The sequence below is a fragment of the Lolium rigidum genome, chromosome 7 (genome assembly GCF_022539505.1).
Source record: "Lolium rigidum isolate FL_2022 chromosome 7, APGP_CSIRO_Lrig_0.1, whole genome shotgun sequence".
NCBI classification, from domain to species: domain Eukaryota; kingdom Viridiplantae; phylum Streptophyta; class Magnoliopsida; order Poales; family Poaceae; genus Lolium; species Lolium rigidum.
In genome coordinates, this window is record NC_061514.1 from 69,072,846 (window position 1) to 69,098,043 (window position 25,198).

At 44.0% G+C, this 25,198-nt stretch overlaps 1 protein-coding gene across 3 annotated transcripts; it reads left to right on the forward strand.

The window, feature by feature from the left end:
* The first annotated feature begins 294 nt into the window (after positions 1-294).
* LOC124674735 (BEACH domain-containing protein C2-like) lies at positions 295-23,426 on the forward strand. 3 transcript variants are annotated; one of them, XM_047210786.1, is made up of 32 exons: positions 295-596; positions 660-1,325; positions 2,378-3,165; positions 3,886-4,602; positions 4,951-5,085; positions 9,981-10,085; positions 10,203-10,316; positions 10,457-10,533; positions 10,724-10,805; positions 11,815-12,147; positions 12,932-13,554; positions 14,022-14,106; positions 14,373-14,567; positions 14,915-15,466; positions 15,542-15,685; positions 15,909-16,400; positions 17,366-17,514; positions 17,714-17,783; positions 17,889-17,972; positions 18,053-18,109; positions 18,188-18,256; positions 18,349-18,435; positions 18,512-18,628; positions 19,091-19,240; positions 19,348-19,432; positions 19,512-19,632; positions 20,262-20,358; positions 20,435-20,548; positions 21,088-21,454; positions 21,839-22,629; positions 22,720-22,842; positions 22,992-23,426. In XM_047210786.1, exons 1-32 carry the CDS (start codon positions 404-406, stop codon positions 23,058-23,060), a joined length of 7,851 nt encoding a protein of 2,616 aa, XP_047066742.1. In that variant the 5' UTR covers positions 295-403; the 3' UTR covers positions 23,061-23,426. The 3 variants fall into 3 exon arrangements, with proteins under 3 accessions (XP_047066742.1, XP_047066739.1, XP_047066740.1); XM_047210783.1 differs by having other exon boundaries at positions 295-1,325; XM_047210784.1 differs by having other exon boundaries at positions 295-1,325; positions 12,935-13,554.
* Positions 23,427-25,198: the final 1,772 nt, after the last annotated feature.

The window sequence follows — 25,198 nt, forward strand, 5'->3', positions numbered from 1 at the left end:
GACCATGGGCGGCGTGGACGACGAGGTTAGCGACGCCACCGGCACCGGCGCTCCGCCCAGCATCATGTCCAACTCGCGTGCCGCCGTCGCTGCTGCCGAGCTCCTGCCTCACCTCCCCTGCGGCGAGGAGCCGTCGCCGCGCACTCGTATGGCCGCGGGCCTGCACGCCGCGCTCCGGGCCTGCACACGCAACCGCGCCATGTGCTCCTTGTCGGGCCTCCTGGCCGTGCTCCTTGAGTCTGCGGAGAAGCTGTTTGTTGGAACGGGTGCGAGCAGCGCCAGTAGCTGGGATGCGACACCGCTGCTTCGGTGCATCCAGCTCTTGGGTGGGCACTCACTTAGCGTGAAGGACCTGCATTCCTGGCTTGGGTTGGTTAAGAAGGCGCTCGGGACGAGCTGGGCCATGCCGCTGATGCTGGCGCTTGAGAAGGCTATGGGTAGTGAGGAAGCAAGAGGTCCTGCTGCGACGTTCGAGTTTGATGGGGAGAGCTCTGGTCTGCTTGCTCCTGGTGATAGCAGGTGGCCCTTCTCGAATGGCTACGGGTTTGCTACTTGGATTTATATAGAATCCTTCTCCGACACACTTAGCACTGCAACAGCTGCAGCTGCCATTGCTGCTGCTGCTGCCGCAACATCTGGTAAATCATCAGCAATGTCAGCAGCTGCAGCAGCCAGCGCCCTTGCTGGAGAAGGCACAACACACATGCCACGGCTTTTCAGCTTTCTCTCGTCGGATAACCAGGGTGTGGAGGCTTACTTCCATGGCCAGTTCTTGGTGGTGGAGAGTGGGGGTGGGAGAGGTAAGAAGGCTTCTCTGCACTTCACCTATGCATTCAAGCCTCAGCGCTGGTACTTTGTTGGGCTAGAGCACACAAACAGGCATGGTTTGCTTGGAAAGGGAGACAGTGAATTGAGCTTGTATGTCAACGGTAGTCTGCATGAGAGCCGTGCTTTTGATTTCCCGCGCATATCGAAACCACTGGCGTTTTGCTGCATCGGGACAAATCCACCACCGACTATTGCAGGCCTGCAGAGGCGCCGGCGGCAATGCCCGTTGTTTGCCGAAATGGGCCCCATCTACATCTTCCGGGAGCCAATAGGGCCAGACAGAATGAGTCGACTGGCATTCCGGGGCGGAGATATACTTCCCAGTTTTGGAAATGGTGCGGGTTTGCCATGGAAGGCAACAAACGGCCAGATTAAGAACATGGCAGAAGAGAGCTTTGCACTCAACCATGAGATAGGAGGCTGTTTGCATCTTCTTTATCACCCTAGTCTTCTCAGTGGCCGTTTTTGTCCAGATGCTTCCCCCTCTGGTTCAGCAGGTCCGTCTTATTTCCCTACCTTTTTATTAATTTAAATATGACCCTTTTCCTTTATCAGCAGTGCATTTTTTTTGTTTTTAGAGAATTAAATTGTGGTCTAATTTGGCCAAGTGGAGTAGCTATGCAGATAGTGAAACACATTTTTAACTTGGAAACTCATGCTGCAATTTTGCTAAATATCAGTCACATTTTTAGGCCTTTGGATCAACATCCAACTATCCTCATCTCGACTCACTAAATGTATAAGCTAAAGCCTAAAAATCACAGTAACTTTAGCAAGATCTCATATTTTCAGAAACACAATTTTTGGTAAATGGTTTGCAATTCTAGGTAACTGAGATTTTTACAAAAAAAATTCAGGCGATTGAGAATCAGCAAAACTGCAAGTTGTTTTTAGCAAAGCATGTTGTTACGTTTTATCCATATAAAGAGGTGGCCTCAATCATTTGCACAAGGGAGAGCTACTATCTTAACCCATCAATTTTGGGCTCTGTTTTTTTTTTCTCTAAGGGAGAAACTATAGGGAGTTACTATCTTAACCCTAAACCATTGTAAATGACCCGTCTTAGTCCACCAACTTTCTCATTTTGGTCGCATCCTTTGAAAGTTTAGTCCGTCTGCATACTGTAGCCTAAAGTTGAAGGACCTAAACTAAGACACTGCCATAGCAAAACAGAAGAAGTGCCATATCGGAAGAAAGGAGATAAAGTATTAGAATTTATATCAGCAAGGTGTTCACTGTACAAAGAAATTAGTAATTTACTGATGAATCAGTATTTCATCCTACCATTTGCTACCAATTGTTGAAAAATCACTGAGGCAGGATTACAGTGTCTTAAGTCATCTATACCATTTTCTGTGTGCAAAGCTATTGAATAATCATTTCCATACATTGTTTTTGTTACTGCTGATATGATACCAGATTGTCAAACCTTTTTGTAGTAAGAACGAGGGATAGTTGAATATTGAATTTTTTAGCTACCTCTGAACTTTCAGAGCCATGTGCTGTTTTATACGTGATTTTATTGATACTCTCTTCTGCTGAATTTTAGGCACTCATCGAAGGCCCGCAGAGGTTCTTGGGTTGGTTCATGTTTCATCTCGTGTGCGGCCTGCCGAATCTTTGTGGGCCTTAGCTTATGGGGGCCCAATGGCTTTACTTCCATTGACTATAAGCAGTGTGCAGATGGATAGTCTTGAACCTGCACTTGGTGAATTGTCGCTGTCACTTGGCACTGCATCCCTTTCTGCCCCAGTTTTCAGGATTATTTCCCTGGCTATTCAACATCCTGGCAATAATGAAGAATTATGCCGGACATGTGCGCCTGAGCTTTTGTCACGTGTTTTACATTATCTGTTGCAAGCGCTTTCAAAGCTGGGAAGTGGAGAAGAAGAGGCAGTGACTAATGAGGAGCTAGTTGCCGCAATTGTATCTTTGTGCCAGTCTCAAAGAAACAATCATGAGCTTAAGGTGCAGCTTTTCAGCACTTTGCTGTTGGACTTGAAGATGTGGAGTTCATGCAACTATGGTTTACAGAAGAAGCTTCTGTCCTCACTTGCAGACATGGTATTTACAGAGTCTGTTTGCATGCGAGATGCAAATGCGTTGCAAATGCTTCTTGATGGCTGCAGAAGGTGTTATTGGGCAATCCAGGAACCAGATTCAGTCGATAACTTACCACTTACCGGAACAAAGAGATCCTTGGGTGAAGTGAATGCTCTGATTGATGAACTTTTGGTTGTCATCGAACTTCTTCTTGGAGCAGCATCTTCCACTGCGGCTTCGGATGATGTTCGCTCTTTGATTGGATTTATTGTTGACTGCCCACAGCCTAATCAGGTAAGTGGCGCCTGACATTACTAGAAATCTTTTCATTTGTGCTTCTCTTGTTTCTTACTGAGGTATGAGTTTCAAGTTTCAACTCTACATATCTTATATACAAATTGTTGTTGAATTAAGTTATTCATAATGGATGGTATCCAGTGATGCACACACATGACATGTATTGGAAAGTGGAAGCCCTTGTTGTTACTTCAAAACCTGATACATATGTTCATATACATAATAAGGAGAAGCAGGTCATACCAATAAGGACTTGTGGCAAATTAGGCGGCACAATGGCTGTTTGTTTTTAAAGATTACATGTGGTTGTGCAATACTTTTTTTGTGTGATATATTATGTACTACCTCCGGTCCAAAATGTAGGCTATTCCGCTACTGTAGCATTGTTCCCAGTCAAATATTTCTAAGTTTGGCCATCTATAAATACCAACATTCATGGGTGTTATTGGGTTGGAGGGAATACTAAATTATCATGAAATATTCCTTTTAAAACATTTAATTACTTTTAAGGCGTGGCAACATGTCTAAACAGAACTTGATGGTCAAACTATCACCTTGAAGACTGAATGTCCTAAAAGGCCTACATTTTGGATAGGAGGAAGTATGATCATATGAAAGTCGTAACAAAGTATATGTGTAGGTTCACCTTATCTGGCTTAATTGACAATCTACTACGAAGCTGTTTCTTATGATCCTATTGATGTGCTTGTTGTGCAGGTAGCAAGGTTGCTTCACCTCATCTATAGGCTGATTGTGCAGCCTAACATTTCTAGAGCCAACATGTTTGCACAGTCATTCATATCTAGTGGTGGTGTAGAAGCACTTCTAGTTCTTTTACAGCGCGAAGCTAAAGCTGGTAATAACCATATTTTGGACAACCCTGGGGCAACTTTAAGTGAATTTGATGTACGGAGTAATGGGGGTTCTGACACAAGAGCCACCAGTGGTGAAGTATATCAGCAGGATGATGAAATTGAATCAGCTGAACAACATGAATCCATTGTTCATGAAGAAGACGCTGGACAGGAAGCTACAAACACAAACAGTGCTTCTTTTAAGATGTTGGGAGCAAATATAGGAAGAAAGATTTCCAACTCTGAGAATCAGCTACTAAAGAATTTGGGTGGCATCAACTTCTCAATTACTGCTGATAATGTCCGGAATAATGTATACAATGTTGACAAAGGTGATGGAACTGTTGTTGGAATCATTCACATTCTGGGTGCTCTAGTTGCGTCAGGTCACTTAAAATTTGCCTCAAGTGCTTCAAATCCAAATTTGCCCGGTGGTCTTCTGACAACAGTTCATCAAGAAGGAAATACTACATTAGAAGACAGAGTATCGCTATTACTTTTTGCGTTGCAGAAAGCATTCCAAGCAGCCCCAAGGAGGCTTATGACTGCAAATGTCTATATGGCTTTAATTTCTGCTGCGGTATGATGCTTGTTAATTGTCTAGATAACTAGATATGTTTTTGACTCGGCTAAATGGATTTTTGTGATCAAATGACTTAATTGTCTGCTGGTTCTCTCTTGTCACCTCTCTGATAGATAATTTTCCTTAACACAAATCCAAAGAAAATACACACTTTCAGATAAATATGGAAGCAAATGACATATTACATATTGTGCATTTATGGTATCAATTTTCGTTGGTTCTTTCATGTCAATAAAGTTTGATGATATGGTTTAGTTTTTTTTAACATGCTGATCAAATTATTGCCCAAAGTGTTTCATCTGAAGTTTCTACCTTTGATGTTGTTGTTGTTTGTCTTGAATGCAGATTAATGTTTCTTCAGTTGATGAAAATTTGAACCTATATGATTCTGGCCACCGTTTTGAATACATTCAACTTTTGTTAGTGCTTCTCCGCACACTTCCATATGCATCAAGGTCATTCCAAGCTCGTGCTATACAGGTGTGCGTTTTGTTATTTTACATAGTTTCAATTGTCATGCCGAAGATTTTAGCTGTTCTGCTTTGTGATAGTTTTGGACTGCCATTTATTACAGTAAAAGATAGATCAGGTTTGCCTTATAACTTCGTGATTTCGAGTATCCCGACTGCACTGAACAAGTTCTCTTTACATCTCAATGAAAATGATAATGATGTCGCTGTGTAGGGATTAAAGATCTCCTTTTAGAACAAATGCTACATTTTAAATAGTTCTATGCAGTAGGTGTGCTGTTACTTGTTAAGTACTCCCTCCGTTCGGAAATAAGTGACTCAACTTTGTCTAGATACGGATGTATACTACTTAGAGATTGGATTTCAGGTCCGCTGCCAATGTGAGCAATTGAAGAGAGTTTATGTATTTTTTCTGTTTATAGTGAGAATAGTTAGCTAATTGTTTCCTGCATTAATCAGTTTATAAACAAAATAAATTTTTGCTTCTGGACTACCTCAGTCTATTTTTACCTCCTTTCAAATTTTACATTATGGCTTAGTCTGACTTGGGTTCGTTAAACTGGGCACGCGGTTTCAATTGTGGTCCACCTTTGTGCTATCATGATACAGTACTTGATGTTTCCCTCGTCTTAATAGAAACTAGCATTTCCTTTAGATAGTTCTTTTGTCCAGAATTTATAGGCAGCGTGTTACTATATATTAAGATTCCTAAATTTCATATGCTTTCCACGACATAGTGTTGTTACCATCCTGTTCACATTATGTCTAGACCTGCACTATCTATCATCTTGGCTACTTGAATGACTCATGGTGGTAGAGATTGATCTTCTGTGCTATGGTGATGGCAATTTGGATGATGGGTGGCATTATGGTACAGTTTATTGAAATGAACTTGGAGGGTTGTTGGTTAATTCAGGGCTTGGTTAGCTCCCTTGGTAGGCCAAGAAATTGCCATATAGCGTTGCCTTGCAAGGATGTGTTCTTTATTAGACCCCAGAAACCTTCTTTTCCGAGCACCCTTGCCCATATAGGCAAGTAAAAACTTTTTTTTTTCGAGAAAACGCAAAAGACTTTTGCGTTTCATTTCATTGAAAAGATAGATAGTTTTACAAGCCTCCTAGGAGGCGGGATACAAGTACAAGAGGTGAGTCAGTGCACATCCCAGGTCGTCGGAAGCACAACCCTAATGCCCTTAGCGCCGGCCCTGGCCCAAAGATGAGCCTCAGCAAAGATCTCCTGAAGCAAGTCGCGCACCGAGGGCTGAGTTCTGTCAAACACACAAGAGTTACGGTGCTTCCAGAGCATCCAAGGCGTCAACAGGGTGAAGGAGTCCAGCCCTTTGCGCATAGGCTTAGAGATCATCTGCCTGGCCTTGCGCCACCACTCGTCGAGGGAGGCGTCGTTGCTGTCCGGCGGCTGACAGGTCATGCGGAGGCGAGCCAGCACCTCGTGCCAAACCTGTCGCGAGAATGGACAGGCGAGGATGAGGTGGTGCATGGTCTCAGGCACCTGGTCACAGAGGAGGCAGCGGGGATGGTGCTGGAGGCCTCGCCTGGCGAGGCGTTGGGCGGTCCAGCAGCGATCCATGCAGGCCAGCCAAGTGAAAAACTTGACCCGTGGCGGCGCCCACGTCTTCCAAGTGAGCTTCCAAGAGCTGGAGGCAGTGGAGCCATGGAATTGCGCAAGGTAGCAAGACTTGGCGGTGTAAGTGCCGCTGGCAGTCCACTTCCAGATCAGCCTGTCGGGCTCAGTGCCAAGGGTGGTGCGCGAGACGGCCGCCCATAGCGCTAGGTACTGGCCAATCTCGTGCACGCCGAGGAGGCCGTGGATGTCCTGAGCCCAGGCGTTTCCAAGCAGCCCTTGGGCGACGGTCCTGACCTTGCGCCGACGCTTAGGGATGCACTCGTAGAGGCTTGGCGCAATCTCACGGACGGCGCGGCCGTCGATCCACCTGTCTTCCCAGAATAGCGCGTCGCGGCTGTTCCCGACCGTCATGGTGGTGGAGGCGAAGAACAGCGCTCGTTCCTCAGGCGTGAACTGCAGGTCGAGGTCGCTCCACGCACGTCGATCGTCCGTGCGGGAGAGCCAAAGCCAGCGTAGCCGCAGCGCAAGGCCTGTCCGCTCCAAATCCGGTATGCCCAGACCGCCGTACGAGATAGGCCTGCAGACGCGGCTCCAGTTGACGTGGCAGTTTCCACCTTTAGCCTCCATCTTTCCCTCCCACAGGAAACCCCTTTTGATCTTGTCAATGAGTTTCAGCGTCTTCTTGGGGAGTCCAAGCACCAACTGCTGGTGGATGGGAATGGCGCTGATCACCGCCTTGACCAGCGTTGCGCGCCCAGCCTTGGTCATGAGTTTCGCCTTCCAAGTGGGGAGGCCAGCAGCGGCGCGTTCAACCAGGGGTTGCAGCTGCGCAGCCGTTGGTCTCCGCAAAGTCAGCGGAATGCCGAGGTAGGTGAGCGGCAGGCCGGCCGTGGGGCAGCCAAGTTCGTGCAGCACCGGCGCGACGGTTCCCTCGTCACAGCGAATGAGGGTGGCCGAGCTCTTAGCGTAGTTGACCTGGAGCCCGGACGCGCGGCCAAAAAGCCGCAGGATCTCGCGCACGGCGGTCACGTCTTCTATCGTGGGGCAACAGAACAGCACCACGTCATCGGCATACAGCGAAAACGCCGGGATGTGCCGCCGTGGGTGTAGGCGTTGCAGGATGCCCTCGCTGATCGCGCGCTGGACTAGGCGGCCGAGGGCGTCGACGCCCAGGACGAAGAGCTGCGGCGAGAGGGGATCGCCCTGCCGTAAACCTCTCCGGTGCCAGATGGGTGGGCCGGGCTCGCCGTTGACTAGGACCCGCGTGCTGGCAGAAGTGAGCAGGATCGCAAGCCAGCCCAGGAAGCGATCGCCAAAACCGTATTGGCGCAGGGCTTCGAGGAGGAACGGCCACGAGATAGAATCGAAGGCTTTTGCCAGGTCAAGCTTGAGGAGGATGCGGGGCTCTCCGAGCTGGTGGAGGAGGCGGGCAGATTGCTTCACCAAGATGAAGTTGTCGTGCAGGCTGCGGCCGGAGATGAACGCGTTTTGGTTGGCGCTAACCAGCTCGTCAAGGCGCGGTGCCAGGCGCAGCGAAAGCGTCTTGGCGAAGAGCTTGGCAACGAGGTGAATAAGGCTGATGGGCCTATAGTCGCCAAGGGAGGTCGCGTCCGCACGCTTGGGCAACAGCGTCATCAAGGCCTGGTTGAGGCGGTGGAAGCCTCTTCCGCGCAGCTCGTAAAGCTGCTGGAAGACGTCGACGACGTCCTGCCTGACGGTGCCCCAGCAGGCACGGAGAAAATCCGCGGTGAATCCATCGGGTCCGGGCGCCTTGCGGGCCGGCATACGCTTGACAGCGCTCCAGATCTCTTCGGCGGAGAAGGGGGCCTCGAGGGAATCAAGATCGGCGGCGGGCTCAATCAGCTGGGCGAAGTCAAGCGTGCAGTCGCGAGATTCAGCGGTGCCCAGCAGGCCGTCAAAGTGCATGAAAGCCGCCTCCGCAATGTCAGCGTGATCCGACAACGTCCGCCCGTCGACGTGGATGGCGTGGATGCGGTTCTTCTGCCTGCGGTAGGTGCAGTGCTGATGGAAGAACGGCGTGTTGGCGTCGCCATCCCGGAGGCAAGCGATCCGTGCGCGCTGCCGCGCCATGGTGCGGTCGAGCGAGGCGAGCCCAAGGTAAGCGACCTTGAGCTGCTTGTGCAGCCAAGCCTCCTCCGGCGAAAGATTCCTGTGCTCCTGGGCCTTGTCGAAGCGCAGGATGAACTCCCGAGCCACGGCCATGCGAAGCTTGACGTTGCCAACGGTTTTGGCACTCCAACTGGTGAGGCACCGAGCCGTGGCCTGTAGGCGAAGCCAAAGGCGAAGGAACGGGTCATCGTGGTGCACCGAACCCCAAGCGGCGGTGACCGTGTCCTGGAAGCCCTCCATGCGTAACCAAAACTCCTCGAGGCGGAATCTCCGGTGGCCCGGCGGCATGGGAGAGCAGTCGAGGAGCAGCGGGCAGTGGTCAGAGACGACGGACGCGAGGCAGCGCAGGTGACATTCGCCGTGGCTGTCGTCCCAGTCCGTGGTGCAGAAGAATCTGTCGAGGCGACTGAGGAGACTCAGTTGGCTCCATCATGTGGGCAAGGTTATTGCTAACGCTAAATATTTATCATGTTGGTCCACAAATTATTTCCAAATAAATGCTGCATATTTTTAGCAACTACTACATCCGTTCCAAAGGATAAAGTTTTTTTTTCTTCTAAAAGTCAAACTATGTAAAGTTTGACCGAGTTTATAGAAAAACATTAACATGTACAATACACAATTAATATCTCTAGATGCATCATGAAATATATTATGATGTGATATCTATATAATATTTTAATAGTTGATGGTTTTTTCTGAAAGTTTGGTCAAACTTTATTTGGCTTAACTTTTCATCAAAAAATATATAAGCCTTTATTCATTGGAATGGAGGGAGTACTATACTTCATGGGATCTAATCACGCCCTCAGGTTTTGGAATCGACTTTCAGTATTAGGTTATAAGGTATTGGTCAGCTTCATTGACATTATGCAAACCATTCTCAGTCAAACCACAGGCGTATGTGGCTTAGATCTGAATGCCTATACATCTCCATGAGATCCATAACTGGCAGCTGTCAATATCAACAGTACAATTCAACGAAAAACTCAAAAGAGCAATCCACATATCTGTTTTATTAATTTATTTTCATAGGGGTAGGTACATTGATGATGCCATATCGCCAAACACCTGCACGTAGTTGTGTTAATTATGTTTGCTCTAATCGATTCTTTCTTTTTCTGTTTCCTTGTTTGCCAACTTACCTGCTTAATTTCTTATGGTGTATTTTTTTTCTTTGTATCGTTTCAGGATATTCTGTTTTTGGCTTGCAGTCATCCTGAAAATAGAACCACAATGACCTCAATTGCAGAATGGCCAGAGTGGATTTTAGAGGTTTTGATTTATAATTATGAGGTATGTACTGCAAACTTTCTAACAGCATGACATACTGTAATGAGAATTATATAGGATGCACTAGTTTCAGAGACTACATTTTGTACTGTGCTATAATTCAGAAGTTTCTAATTACAGATGGGCAGTAAAAATAATGTCGATGGTGTAAGCATTAGTGAGATTGAAGACCTCATACACAATTTCCTGATTATCATGTTGGAGCATTCGATGCGACAAAAAGATGGGTGGAGGGTAAGAGCATCAGATAATTTTATTCAGAAACCCTTTTGCTTTAGAGTTGCGCAACCTTCTTTCTGAGTGTCTGGGCTGGTTGTATCACTACCCGCTCTGCTCTTAACATGTAATTTTTTGCTATTGCTGTGACAATATAGGATGTGGAGGCTACTATTCATTGTGCAGAGTGGCTTTCAATGGTTGGAGGATCTGGAACTGGAGACAAACGGATCAGGTACTCTCTCTCTCTCTCTCTCTCTCTCTCTCTCTGTTAGTGTGTATATGTACATAGTTGAACTAGCCGATTGGTCTAGCTAGTCCAAGAATTTCTTTTCTTTTCTCTGCTCCCGCCTACCGCTTGCCCTTCTTTTTTCTTGTCGTCTAAATGTACATTTTTAACAACCGACTCCTTTCGTTCTTCTAAGGCGCGAAGAGTCATTACCAATTTTCAGAAGGAGATTATTAGGCGATCTGCTTGATTTCTCTGCCAGGGAGCTTCAGGTTCAGGTAGACAAGATTTTCTTTTCAGTTTAAACATAGGTGCTTTATGTATGTGTGCAAGATCTTTTGTTTCTTACATCCTTTGCTGTTACTCCTTTCTATAGTTAATTTTTTCTGTCATGTGTTGAATTTGTTTGGTCCTGTTCCTGCTTTAGCCCTCTTTGTATCACAGAAATGGAAAACAAGAACCGCAGTAATTATGGAGAAAATGCGAAGGACCTTTGCGTTTCATTTCATTGAAAAGATGGAGTTTAGGTACAGTCGTCCGAGGAGGCAGATTACATCTTAGTTACAGGGGATCTAGTGCACATCCCAGGTTGATGGTAGGATGACCCTCAGCCCACAGGCGCCAGCTCTTGCACAGCACACAGCCTTGTCTTTGATCTTAGCAACTGGAGTGCTCACTGAAGGCTGTGCACCCTCAAAAATGCATTCATTACGGTGCTTCCAGATCATCTACGGCATGAGGAGGGTGGCGGAGGTGAGGCCTTTACACGGAGTAATGGCAGGAATTCAAGTGAAAACACAAGTACACAATATTGCTAAAAACAGGAATAGTCGTTTGGATAGAACACAGAAAAAGTGTCTCGATACTACACAAATCAGTGGAAAAAGTGGTTGGAGTGAATGTGAAAATTCCTACGGAATAAGGGGCATATGGAAACAGCCCTAGAAATCAGATAGCATTTTCCTCTGATTTAACAGGTTCTGTAGGAAAGGTTTTGTAGAATTGGAATTCTACAATCCAAAGATGACCTTAGATGTTGTCAAGCTGTGGGGAAAGGCCAGCGTAAATCTAGACGAATTATGGGGACACACAAGGTTGAAATAGTAAAGCACTACATCTGGTAGCTTGACATTTCCACTATTGAACAAGAAAGCTAAACTTTAACTCTGAACGCTGTGCATTCATGATAGTGCTAGTTCTCGCAGTTTGGCATTTTTTTTACCAGGATACTGTTTTATGCTTTCATATTTCTCAGTCTATAATGTCTTTTGCTTGTGTCTACAACAGACTGAAGTAATTGCAGCAGCTGCTGCTGGTGTTGCTGCCGAGGGCTTGTCTCCTGAAGAAGCAAAAGTACAAGCAGAAAATGCTGCTCATCTCTCAGTAGCACTAGCTGAAAATGCAATAGTTATCCTCATGCTTGTAGAAGACCATCTGAGGTCACAAGGTCAACATTTTTGCACGTCCCGTGTACTCAATAGTTTTTTATCTTCTTCCTCCATTGCTTCGTCTGCTCCCAGTCGGACAACTTCATTGGACAGAACTGGTAGTGAACATATGGATGCTGGGCTCTCTAGGCGGTCATCTTTGTCCAGTGATGCTGGCGGCCTTCCACTAGATGTAAGAACTAAGAAGTGCAGACCATTATATTCGTTCTTTATTGGCATGATTCTGATCAAATGTATATTGTTTCTAAAAGGGCTTAAAGTTTTGAGTATGTCTACGTTTATCTTTGTATGCATGATAGTCATCTTGCATATATATGTTTCCTTCAAGATGATGTGCCATGTTGTTGCAAATCATGATTGTTTAACCTAGGTTTAGAATTTTAGGGTGATTTCATACTTGAAGCGTGCTCATGGAATGCTGGCATATCAACATTAACTTTGTATAATAGCTATCTAGTCCTAATGGCTAGATATTTCAAAAATGCATTTTTTTTTTACTTTGTCACCTTGCGCACCTTGTCCTGCATCGGTAGTTAATCATACATGACAGGACCAATTGATTGCATGGTGAACGCTAGGGTATTTCCCATAAAGAATGTAGATTTCTAAGTTGTTTGTTTAACATATTAGAGATAAGTTCTGCAAGAAAGCTGTGAAGAAGTTGTACAATAGGACTATAGGAGATTATGTCTATATTTCTTGATGTCTGCCTACTGCTGTGCACAATCATGCACACATGTCAGCATGAAATACCTATAAGTTGATAAGCACTACTGGAAGTTCGATTCCTTATTTCAGATTTACCTATAATTTTGTTTAATCATCCTGCATACAATCCAGTGTTCCTTCATTCCTTATGCTTAGTCTTAGATATTGCTGGTAGAGTGGCATATTAGTTGTTTAAATATTTGTTCATATGAATGCTGCATTTGTTCCTGATTACTATGCGACCAAAGCAGGTGCTTACTTCTATGGCTGATGCAAATGGACAAATTTCTGCTGCCGTGATGGAGCGCCTTACAGCAGCAGCGGCAGCCGAGCCATATGAAACTGTCAAGCATGCATTTGCGTCTTATGGGAGCTGCATTGTTGATCTTGCGGAAAGCTGGAAGTACAGAAGCCGCTTATGGTATGGTGTAGGCATTCCATCCAAATCTGATTTGTTTGGTGGCGGTGGAAGTGACTCGGAATCTTGGAGATCTGTTCTAGAGAAGGACTCAAATGGGAATTGGGTTGAGCTTCCACTTGTGAAGAAATCACTCGAAGTGCTGCAGGCACTCTTGTTAGATGATTCAGGACTTGGCGGTGGTCTTGGTATTGGAGGGGGGTCTGGCCCTGGTATGGGGGTTATGGCTGCACTTTATCAATTGCTAGATAGTGACCAGCCATTTCTTTGCATGCTCAGAATGACGCTTGTTTCGATGAGGGAGGATGACAATGGTGAAGGTGATGCTCTTTTAAAGAATACGAGCATAAAGGATGTCATATCAGAAGGGATGGGCCATCAGGCTGGAAGCTTAATGCCAATTGATGGCAACAGTTCATCTACAAGAAAACCTCGGCCTGCACTCCTTTGGAGGTATGCACTATGCACCATCAAGTATGAACAATCAAATTGGATTTAGTACATTTTCATCTGCTGAAAAAAATGTGATTTACAAACTATGCTTTTCCATTGAACTAGTACAATAAATTCTGAGAGGAAAACGTTAACAAAACCCAAAATGCATTTAGCATTTTTGAACTAAAAATCGTAGGGAATGTCCATTTAACATAGCAGAGTCTTGTGCTAATGATCTCTGATAGGAGCTGAACATTTGTATGCAAAATGCATTGAAATAGTCTTTCATGCTAATTTTCTTAGATGTACATTTCTCTACTTGAAAAAATTTCTTTTTCGAACTGTGTTGCCATTAGTTAACTACAACCAGAACTTTGATGGAAGAACAGTTGTCTTAATATTTTACGTGGTAAGTGGTCAGCCAGTCTATTCTGGAGGACTATTATGTCAATTGTTATTTAATTGGAACTCTTATAATTGTACAGTGTGCTTGGCCCCATCCTAAATATGCCAATTACCGAGTCGAAGAGACAGAGGGTGTTGGTTGCTTCCTCTATTCTCTATTCTGAGGTGAGTATGTAACTTTGCTTTGCATTCTGCACTTAAGCGTGCCATACCCCGACTCTGAAGTCAACTCTGATTATCATGCTCTACTTTGTCTATGACTCTGATTCCGAACAAAAACCTATGCGCAAATCTGTAAAGCTACTCTGATTTATGATCTGTGATAACTTAGTAAATAAATGACATGCTCATTTTAGACTTTCTGTACTGTTTTATTTATTAGGTAGAGTACAAATCATATAAGGTTCTATGCTATCTTGCTCATGATGCAGGTATGGCATGCTATTGATAGGGACAGAACCCCCCTAAGGAAACAGTTCATTGAACTAATTTTACCACCATTTATAGCCATCCTACGAAGGTGGCGGCCACTTCTGGCTGGTGTTCATGAGCTTACCTCTTATGATGGAAGGAATCCACTGATTGCCGATGACCGTGCTTTGGCAGCTGATGCACTGCCCATTGAGGTACTATCTGACTCTCTGTAAAACCAACCTTAGTTCAGCAGTGAAATAACATCGTGTTAATGCTGAATTCTGCGTCAGTGACATATTGCACTACTAATGTATGTTGTAAATCCTGGATGGTGATCTCTATTTTGTTTGTTTTATTCTCTCTCCCTCACTTTCCCTATGTCAATCTATTGTCTGTTTTTTTTTCTTATTTGACAATTGCTTAGTATTTTTATAGTGGACACTTTGAGGAAAAGATGTTAGTCTTGGCTGGTTTAAAGCTATCTATCAGATGTTGTCATGGCTTTTCATTCATAGGAAATCAATTTATGGGTCTTTTCTCCTTTTTTTCTTGGGCTCAGGCTGCTCTTTTGATGATATCGCCTGGATGGGCTGCTGCTTTTGCCTCACCACCAGTTGCAATGGCATTAGCCATGATGGCTGCTGGTGCCTCCGGGACAGAAATAGTAACACCTCGAAGGAATACCTTGAGTCGGCGTGACACGTCTTTGCCGGAGCGTAAAGCAGTAGCAAGACTTCAGACCTTCTCAAGTTTCCAGAAGCCGGTTGAAACTGCACCCAACACGCCTAGTTCCACCCCAAAGGACAAAGCAGGAGCTAAAGCTGCGGCATTAGCTGCTACACGTGATCTCGAACGGACTGCTAAGATTGGTTCAGGAAGGGGTCTTAGTGCCGTAGCAATGGCAACATCGGGACAGAGGAGGAGTGCAAGTGATATAGAGCGTGTAAGGAGGTGGAATACATCTGAAGCTATGAGTGCTGCTTGGATGGAGTGCCTGCAATCAGCTGATTCGAAGCCTGTTTCAGGAAGAGATTTTTCAGCCCTTTCATACAAATATGTTGCAATTCTTGTTTCTGGTTTTGCCTTAGCACGAAATTTACAGCGACTTGAGGTAAACCCACCTGTAACATTTTCATTTTCGTTGCTTAGAATTTATCATACATCCTATAAACTTTGGATCATGCAGATGGAGAGGCAAACACAAGCTGATGTGTTGAATCGGCATCGTGCATCAACTGGAGTTCGAGCATGGCGGCATCTTCTTCACTGCCTGACAGAGATGGGAAGACTATATGCACCTTTTGACGAACCCTTGTGTTCTCCCGACCGTGTATGTACAGCTACTAATTTTATTTATTTTATCTCCTTTTTTCCTTCCCTGTTTTTTACTTCTTTATCAAGACACACTTTGTTGACCAGTACATCTTGGAATAGCGAGTTGTTTCCATGTAACTATCTTTACGCCTGCATGAGAAAGAAGCACTCTGTCAAAAAGAGAAGAAAAAGGCACTATGACAAATCCTGAGATCTCTTTTCACTCCTGCATTTTGCAGATTTTCTGGAAATTAGATTTTACTGAAAGTTCTTCAAGAATGAGAAGATTTATTAAAAGGAACTACAAGGGATCTGATCATTTGGGTGCAGCTGCCGATTATGATGATCGAAAACTTCTAAGTTCTGCTGTGCAATCAAATGAATGCAACCTCGAGGGTGCAGATTCTTCACTAACAGACACTATTCCATCAACTGCGTCAGTGATAATGGCTGAGGCCATGTCTATGGATGAAAGAAATGAGGACAACGAGCAGTTAGAATCCGATGCTACTCACAGCAGTGTCGATCAACTTCGGCATTCCTCATCAGTGGATCAACCCATGAAAGGATCAGTAGATTCAAGAGGTTCTAGCCTTTCTGCTGATCGCAATTTGGTTCGATCCACAGTTGTTGCACCTGGATATGTGCCGACTGAAGCTGACGAGAGAATTATCGTTGAACTTCCATCATTGATGGTGCGGCCATTGAAAGTAGTGTGTGGAACATTCCAAGTAAGCACTGAGAAATGTCACTACTTGCCATCTTTAATCTATTATATGTCTCATCGAGAACTGTGAATTTTAAAATTTATGTTGTTCATTGTCTTAAGATTAGCAAATAAATGATTCAGCTCTAGTATAGCACATGCATATTGCAGCTACTACCAATATGTGTTGCACTGATCTAACATAATATTGTGCCAACTGTTTTATTTCTGTACCATTTCATTAACTAGTGCAACAAAATGACTTATGCCTTCAATTGCAGTCCATCCTAGTATTAGAAATTTCAAATTTTTTCTTAAGTGAAATCTATTTGTAGGATTCCATATGCAGCGACTAGCAGATACAAGAGGTTCTTTTTTTCCTTAAGCTTGGTAGGTTACAGACTGTTGACAGTTCTGTTTGAATGAATGCTATTGAGAATTTGAGAAACCTCGTTAATACTTAGTAGCAATGATTAAGATAGCTTCCTGTTTCTTCTGATTTACGTATTTTCTAGAGGAATCAGCTACCCCCCTGCGATGACATCTGCTGTGTTGATATTAGTATTGTTCGAATCATGCACTATTGCCAGGGGCGGAGCTAGGTGCAATTTGTGGGGTCAATTGACCCCAATGTTTTAATGAAAATCCTTGCTAAATTAGTGTTAAAATATTACTCATTAGAAGGAAATGACCCCAACGAAATATAGATGACCCCAATGCTATTCTAGGCTGGCTTCGCCCCTGACTATTGCACTCCTTGTGTGTTCTAGTAGACGTATACATGAAAAACAAAATATTTAATTATTTTTTTATAGAAAATATGATATAAATATGTGTAGGGGTGCACCAAATTCACTGCTTAACTACATACCTTTGTCATATCAGACTATGCTGATGGAATCACAAGAGTTTGTATGACAGAATTACTCTCCAGTTTTCAATTCCTACTTTAGCTGTTGATATCATTTGCTCCTGTAATTTCGTTTCCAGGTAACATCAAAGAGGATTAATTTTATAATTGTTGATCATGCAAGTGACAGTAACATGGATGATCATGCATCCACTAGTGGCCAATGTTATCAGCAAGATAAAGATAGGAGCTGGTTGATCTCTTCTCTACATCAGATATATAGCAGGCGGTAAATATTTGTTTTCCGATCTGGTTCAATTGTTAGAAGTTGATTCCGTATACACTTCTAGAATGCATATATCTCAAACAAAAGTGTCTATTTTGTGCTTTTGGAGTGAATAACTGGACACAGTATCTGTGAATCACCACCATATAGTTTAATTTTTGTTTTCAATATAGGCAGTTGATGATTCAATGACTTGTTGCAGGTACTTGTTACGACGAAGTGCATTGGAATTATTTATGGTAGATAGGTCAAACTTCTTTTTTGATTTCGGGGTATGACCTTTATGAAACTCAACCCACTGTACTTTTAAGTCCATGGATGAAGAGCAGAATAACTTTCTTAAATTTACGTGTCTGAAATTCTGATACTTGATCTAGGATATGGAAGCACGCAAAAATGCTTATCGGGCAATCATTCACACCAAACCACCTTATATGAATGACATTTTTCTTGCTACTCAGGTTAGTGCAAAGTGTTTAAATCCTAATCTCCAGAATTGTCAACATGCCATAGTGATTGTAATATGTAATATTTCATTCAGAGAGCTGAGCAAATTCTTAAAAGAACTCAGTTGATGGAGCGCTGGGCTAACTGGGAGGTACACAAACACTAAATATGTTATGTTATTTTATTTTGGTTGATAGTTTCAAGATCTAAGTATATCCGTTTTCTTCAGATTAGCAATTTTGAGTACTTGATGGAACTGAACACTCTTGCTGGGCGCAGTTATAATGACATAACTCAGGTTAATTTAATTCACAAAATGCAATTCAAGTCTTAATGTCTGATAAGGTCAACCTATTATTCAAATTATCCTATATCTATATGCATGTGCAGTATCCTGTTTTCCCCTGGATAATAGCTGATTACCAGTCTGAAGTGTTGAATCTGGATGATCCTTCTACATACCGTGATCTTTCAAAGGTGGATCTCTGCTATTGCTTCTGTCTTTTCACCAATTGGTTAAATTGCTAACCGCAGTGGATATTACTTAATGCAGCCAATTGGAGCACTAAACCCGGAACGACTAAAGAAGTTCCAAGAACGGTACTCTACATTTGAGGATCCAATCATCCCTAAGTTTCATTATGGTTCACACTACTCCAGTGCTGGCACGGTATGTGTCTTCCTTGTATAGCTGAACCAAATGTTTACCTATAATGTCAGCTAGGCATATTACTGCTGAAAGATTTTCGATCAAATTCGACTCTGGGTCTCTGCACACTGAACAGGTTTCTCAATTAATTTTAGCTCGGTTATTTCGTCATAGGCAGACGGAAATATGATATCTGAATTACCATAGAAGAGCCTACATCCTATACTTGTGCATGGTTTTGCATGGATTGGTGAAAACTTTGCATGTAAACCGTCTTAGTATTTTGATTGTTAACAGGTTCACCCTCCTGTATAGTTTTAGCTGTATGCGCAGTCTTCTTTTGTTGATATTGTTCATATGGTTAGAGGACATAACCTCCAATACTTGATTACTGGTTGCCCGCAATTTTTTGTCTGTAGCTCAATTCATTTTTGGTTAAAAAACAATTGATTTTCTTGTACTGATCACTTATATTCGTTGCAGGTCTTGTATTACCTTTTCAGAATGGAGCCTTTCACCACACTCTCTATACAGCTGCAAGGTGGCAAATTTGATCATGCTGATCGCATGTTTTCTGACCTTTCTGGCACATGGGATAGTGTTCTGGAAGACATGAGTGATGTAAAGGAGCTAGTAAGTTGCTAGTGTCTTCAATATGTTTTCCCAGATGTTGATTGGGTGATCCCAAAATCCATTCAAGGTCTTTGATGCAATGTTATTATATGGTGATATATATGTAGGTACCAGAGATGTTTTACCTCCCTGAGGTATTTACTAACATAAATTCTATCGACTTTGGGACCACTCAACTTGGAGGAAAGCTAGGTAAATCCATTTTGCCCTATGTAAAGTATGTAGCAGAATGCATAAATGCAGAGTTATGTAATTCTGAATGGCATTGCAGATTCTGTAGAATTACCTCGTTGGGCTGAGAACCCTGTTGATTTTGTTCACAAACACCGGAAGGCTCTTGAGAGTGAGCATGTCTCCACTCATCTGCATGAGTGGATTGATCTAATATTTGGGTACACTCTCTTCTGTTATATTATATTTCTATCACTTCTGCAACTTTTTTTTTGATGTAATGTTCGTCTGTGGTGTGTGCACACACACAAAATAATTTGGCGGAGGTTGTTATATGTTATATATGTATGTAGATTGACCATGCTTATATGGCCCACCTGGTAGGTTTGGTCTTTCTGACCCATAACTCTCTTTTGTATCTTGCTGATGGACTAATATGCAAAACTCGATATAATGCTTGTACCTTTGACGGCTTCCTGTTTCTTTTCGAGCATTGCATCTTTTTCACCATTAGTAGGTTTTCTTTTTCCCATCAATATAACTTGACTTTATAACGATCCTTAAAACACAAAACTATCTAGCTGGGAGCATGCTGTTATCAGTTAAAAAAAAAAGTACTGTAGCAAGATGAAGGATCTGGATTTTCAGTGTTAGCAAAGTTCGGGCTTCATGTTTTATGCTTATCTTTTACTTAGAATGATCATGTTACATATATGAAGTAATATATAGAATTTATTGACATCCATGAATGAGGTAGGGCATCTGGTTAGTTGCTTTATAAATATCCTCATGTTTTGTCTGTACAATGTCTATGCACCACCGTTTTATCATGGAAACTTCCTTCTTGCAGATATAAGCAGAGAGGTAAAGAAGCAGTAATGGCTAACAATGTGTTCTTCTACATCACATATGAGGGAACTGTTGATATTGACAAAATTGCAGATCCAGTAAGTAGTATGCATTTACAAATTGGTTTTGTAGCACTTCCATTTGGCTGCTGATATTTTAATAAAAATGCTGAAGGTGCAACGGCGAGCCATGCAAGATCAGATAGCCTACTTTGGACAAACACCATCTCAATTGCTGACTGCCCCACACATGAAGAGAAAGCCATTGACAGATGTCTTACAACTACAGGTACTTCATATTAGCTGATTCATGCATGACTCCCTAGTTCATGAATTTTTGCTGTTTAACTACAATTAGCTATGTGGGCAATTGCTTTTTGCCTTTTCCCATGTTGGAACTGGAAATGTGTTGCCAAATAAAGAACTAATATAAAAAAGTCTGCCATAGTTCTTGATTACAGAAATGTAGGTGTTTTTGAATTTAGTATTCTCCATTTTTGTTATCATGTGTTTTCTCCAAAAAAAAAAAGACAAGCACCACCATCCCTGCATAATTAATAATACAATAGACGACCACTCTTATTAGCTATTGTTCTGCTTAAGTAAGTAAAATGCGCACATAGAGTGTCGACATACACACACGGAATTTTTTGTTCAGAATTTTTTTGATATTTTAAAATGTTTTTTCGGTGGCAGGAGCATATGCACCCAAGATCAAAAGTGCATTTCCATATATTCATATACCATACATAGTTTTCCATTGCGTGATTGTAATGACCTGTCTTACTGGCTTTTTTACATGACCTGACCCCGTGATCTACTGTGCAGACCATCTTCCGGAATCCAAGTGAACTTAAATCTTATGCACTGCCTAATCCAGATCGCTGCAATGTCCCTGCAAGTACCATGTTTGTATCAAATGATTCTGTTGTAGTTGTAGATTTAAATGTGCCAGCTGCGCATGTGGCACTTCACCATTGGCAACCAAATACTCCAGATGGCCAAGGGACACCTTTCCTTTTTAATCATGGCAGAAATGCTGCGAGTTCAACAAGTGGTGCATTCATGCGCATGTTCAAAGGATCCACTAGTTCCGGAGAAGATAATGAGTTCCCAAGAGCTATAGCATTTGCTGCTTCTGCAATCCGTAGTTCCGCTATCGTTGCTGTCACATGTGACAAAGACATTATCACTGGTGATTATGTTTCTCACTATTTTCCCCTTAGATTTATTATTAGTATACTTGTTGGACACATTCACTAACACTGTCATTACAACATCTCAAATTCAGACTCACCTACAGAAGATGCAAAAGAAATGGCATCCAGGATTAAATCTTGAGTGTCTTTGGAACTGAATCTTTTTTGTAGTTTAGATGTAGGATACCATTCCTCTATCTAAATTAATTTAAGAATTTTTTGGAAGAATCTTAGGCCACAGTGCACACCCATAATAGTGGCATTCCAAAATTATGTTTCTTTATTAATTCTGCTATGGTACTTTTTAGCAGCTTCTAGTATTTTGTGTTATTTCCATGGAGCTGCTTATCTATTTCTAATGCCATTTTGTTCAACAATAGGTGGGCATGCGGATGGTTCGGTAAAGTTGATCTCCCCGGACGGAGCAAAGACAGTTGAAAGTGCTTCTGGGCATATTGCTCCTGTGACCTGCCTTGCACTTTCCACTGATAGTAATTACCTTGTGACAGGGTCTCGAGATAGCACAGTTATACTCTGGCGGATTCATCATGCAGGTTCCATACATAAGAAAAATCAATCTGAACCTCCACCGTCAACACCAAGGACACCACACAGCCCTCTTCCCAGCAGTCCTAGTAACATAAGCAACCTCTTGGAAACCAGGAAGTGTCGAATTGAAGGTCCTATGCACGTATTAAGAGGACACCTTGGAGAAATAATTAGCTGTTCAGTAAGTTCAGACTTGGGACTTGTTGTATCTTTGTCAGACAGATCAGGTGTGCTGCTACATTCTTTGCGGACAGGTCGGCTGATACGGAAGATTCATGTTGCGGAGGCACATGTTGTATCTTTATCTTCTCAGGGAATCATTTTGGTTTGGAGCGAATCAATAAAAAGATTATCCAGCTTCACTGTCAATGGACTCCCTATTGCTACTTCAGTTCTATCACCTTTTACTGGGCGAGTTAGTTGCATTGAGATTTCTATGGATGGTCATTTTGCCCTAATTGGAACCCATTCGTCTAGCAACTACAAGTGTGAGGATGATATTGATTCAGCGGATCATGAGACCGACAAACCGAGTGGCAAGAATTATATATCTGAACAAACGGAAACTGAGCAATCTGTTCATGTGCCTTCTATCTGCTTTGTTGACCTTCATAAACTTGAGGTAAATAAATGAAAGATTTTTTTTTTTAAAGTTATCTATTTACCCTGTTTGTCGTTTTGTGGAAGTCTTACAGAGACATTTTCTTGTTAGGTTTTTCATAAGCTGGAGTTGGGAAAGGGCCAAGACATCACAGCAATTGCTCTAAACAAAGAGAACACAAATCTTCTAGTTTCTACTGCTGATAAGCATCTAATGGTCTTCACTGATCCTGCTGTGAGTATCCTATATCAGTACAAATTTTGCATTAGTGTGGTCCAATTTTTACGTGTACCTAACCTAATTAGAGTGTTGCCAGCTGCATGAAAGTTTGACAGTTTTGTGTTCCTTGAACTTTCTTTCTGATAGAGTTGGTAATGTTACAGTTGAGCCTGAAGGTAGTGGATCAGATGCTGCGCCTTGGTTGGGAAGGTGATGGACTTCTTCGGTCCTGAGGAAACATTGATGATAAGTCATTACTCGCGTAAAGATCGACGATGCCCATTCATTAGTATAGCTAGGAGCAGGGCAACGAGCAATTTTGGTGTGGAATATGCCATCTGTACAAAATGGAAAAATAATAGGCATTACTAGTTAGACTAGGCCGTATACTGCATCAGGTCATTTTAGTCAGAGAGAAGGTAACGAGCAGACTTGCTGAGGAACAGCACACTTTTTTTTTGGCATCAGTTTTGCCTTGTAAAAGTCAACGTTGTTTTTTTTTTGTAGAGTAAGTAATAGTTATGTGGCATCTCATAGCAATGGTCGTTTCATACAATTCTGTTATTACTAGTCTTTATACAATTGCGATGAACAACACATATTTGTTTGTGAATCATTATGTTGCTGCCAGCTCTGAATAATACCAGCTACCCGTCAAAGGGAGCATTGGCCAGACATCGACTAGAGTGGAGTGCTGGAGGGACTCCTTTACCTTGCCTCGTCTCCCTTATTTTTATGTTTTGATTCGAAGCTGAGAGATTCCATTCATTAAAAGCAAGTCCAAAATTAACTCTAAATAGACATTCCCTATTTTTCTACTATTATGATCGATAAACTTTCTTTGTCGGTTCTCTTTTAGAAAAAATCCCTTTGTTTTAGGTTAGAGTATGAGATTTGGCGACGAGCACATTTGTTTCGTTGCTACTAAGTAATGTCAGGGAAAAGCCGCTCATCCCCCCCCCCCCCTTCCCCTCTCTCCTCTCGCTACAGTATCTGAGAGTCTCCCACCGGAGTGTTTGGCACTATGCCGGGAGTTGGCTGCTAGATCGCTTGGCCGAGATCTGTAGCTGGCCTGCGACCTTCTTCTCCGACGAGTTACTCCGGCGGTCTGAGTCGGATGCGGTGAAGATCTGGGCGGCGGGCGACTCCATCAATAAAGGGCCCTTATCTTGTGCCAAGCACAAGCTGCTCTGGGTGGTCTATCTCCTTTCCCTGGCCGGCCGTGGAGGCGAGGGGGGATGGGGAGTTGAGGCTGTCCAGGGAGCTGTGGCTTGGAGACAGCGGGGAACATCTGCTGCGCCGGAGAGCTTCTAGCTCTCGTCCCAGGAGCTCTTCAGCGGAGGACCGAAGCCGGCGGCTACCACCGCCCTGCCTCTGCATCTTATGGTCGAAAGGCGACCCTCCTCACCAAGAAGTCCGAGGGAGATCTACCGCTTCAGCCACGACGTCGGACCAAGTGGTTCGTCCCCGGCGCCGGTGTCCATTCGGTGGCGGAGCAAATCGACAGCGACCTCCATCAGACGCGGTGTAGAGCTGCAAGGACCTGATTGCTTTTCCCATAATCTTTGTAGGGTCTTTGATGTAAAATCTCAGTCCTTATCCAGAATCCTCCTGTTCTGTAGGGACTTTTCCGTAATATGTACTCACCGCCTCGATAATATAAGCAGCTTCTAGGGTCTTCGGACCCTATCCCTGTTAAAAAAAAAGTAATGTTAGGGAGAACTCCATATTCCAGAGATGATTCACTCAGTTTCACAAGCCCCCCTCTCCCCCGCGTCGCCCTCCTCTGGCGACAAGGGGGAACTCTAGCCGCCGCCGCCTGTAGCCCCCTCCCACCTCTCCTCCCCGCTTCGCCGCCGCCGGAGTGGGGCCGACAAAGCCGCGCGCACCCTGGGGAAGGTGGCGGCAGGGCGGTTTCTTCCCCTCCCGCCTCCCCTGGAGAGAGGGAACTCGTCGGGCGCGGCACATGATTGCCCCAGGTCGTGCTGGCTCGGCCAGTGGATGCAGGGGCTGAGGCGCTGCCCTCCTTCCTGGTCTTCACCGGCGAGGATGCAGGGGCGGGAGCGGTGCTGGATGGCGGGGCGGCGGCCCTGCGCGTGTTGTGGGTTGATGGCTGTTGGCTTGATGGTTGGACCCTGTGCTCTGGGTGGCTTGATGGCTGTTGTGGCTGCGAGGATGGCTGGACCGGGGAGCTCGAGCTGCGGCCGACGGCTCGGCCTTGGACCCCCCGTGTTGGCGTCCGTCGAAGCTCCCTCTCTGTGGCGGTTGGCGGCGCCCACGGAGCTCTTCTCGATGAGCTTGGTCGGCAGTATTGGTGCGACCCGGCTCTTCAACCCCGCGCGATGCGGGTGGTGGCAGCGGAGCTCGCGGA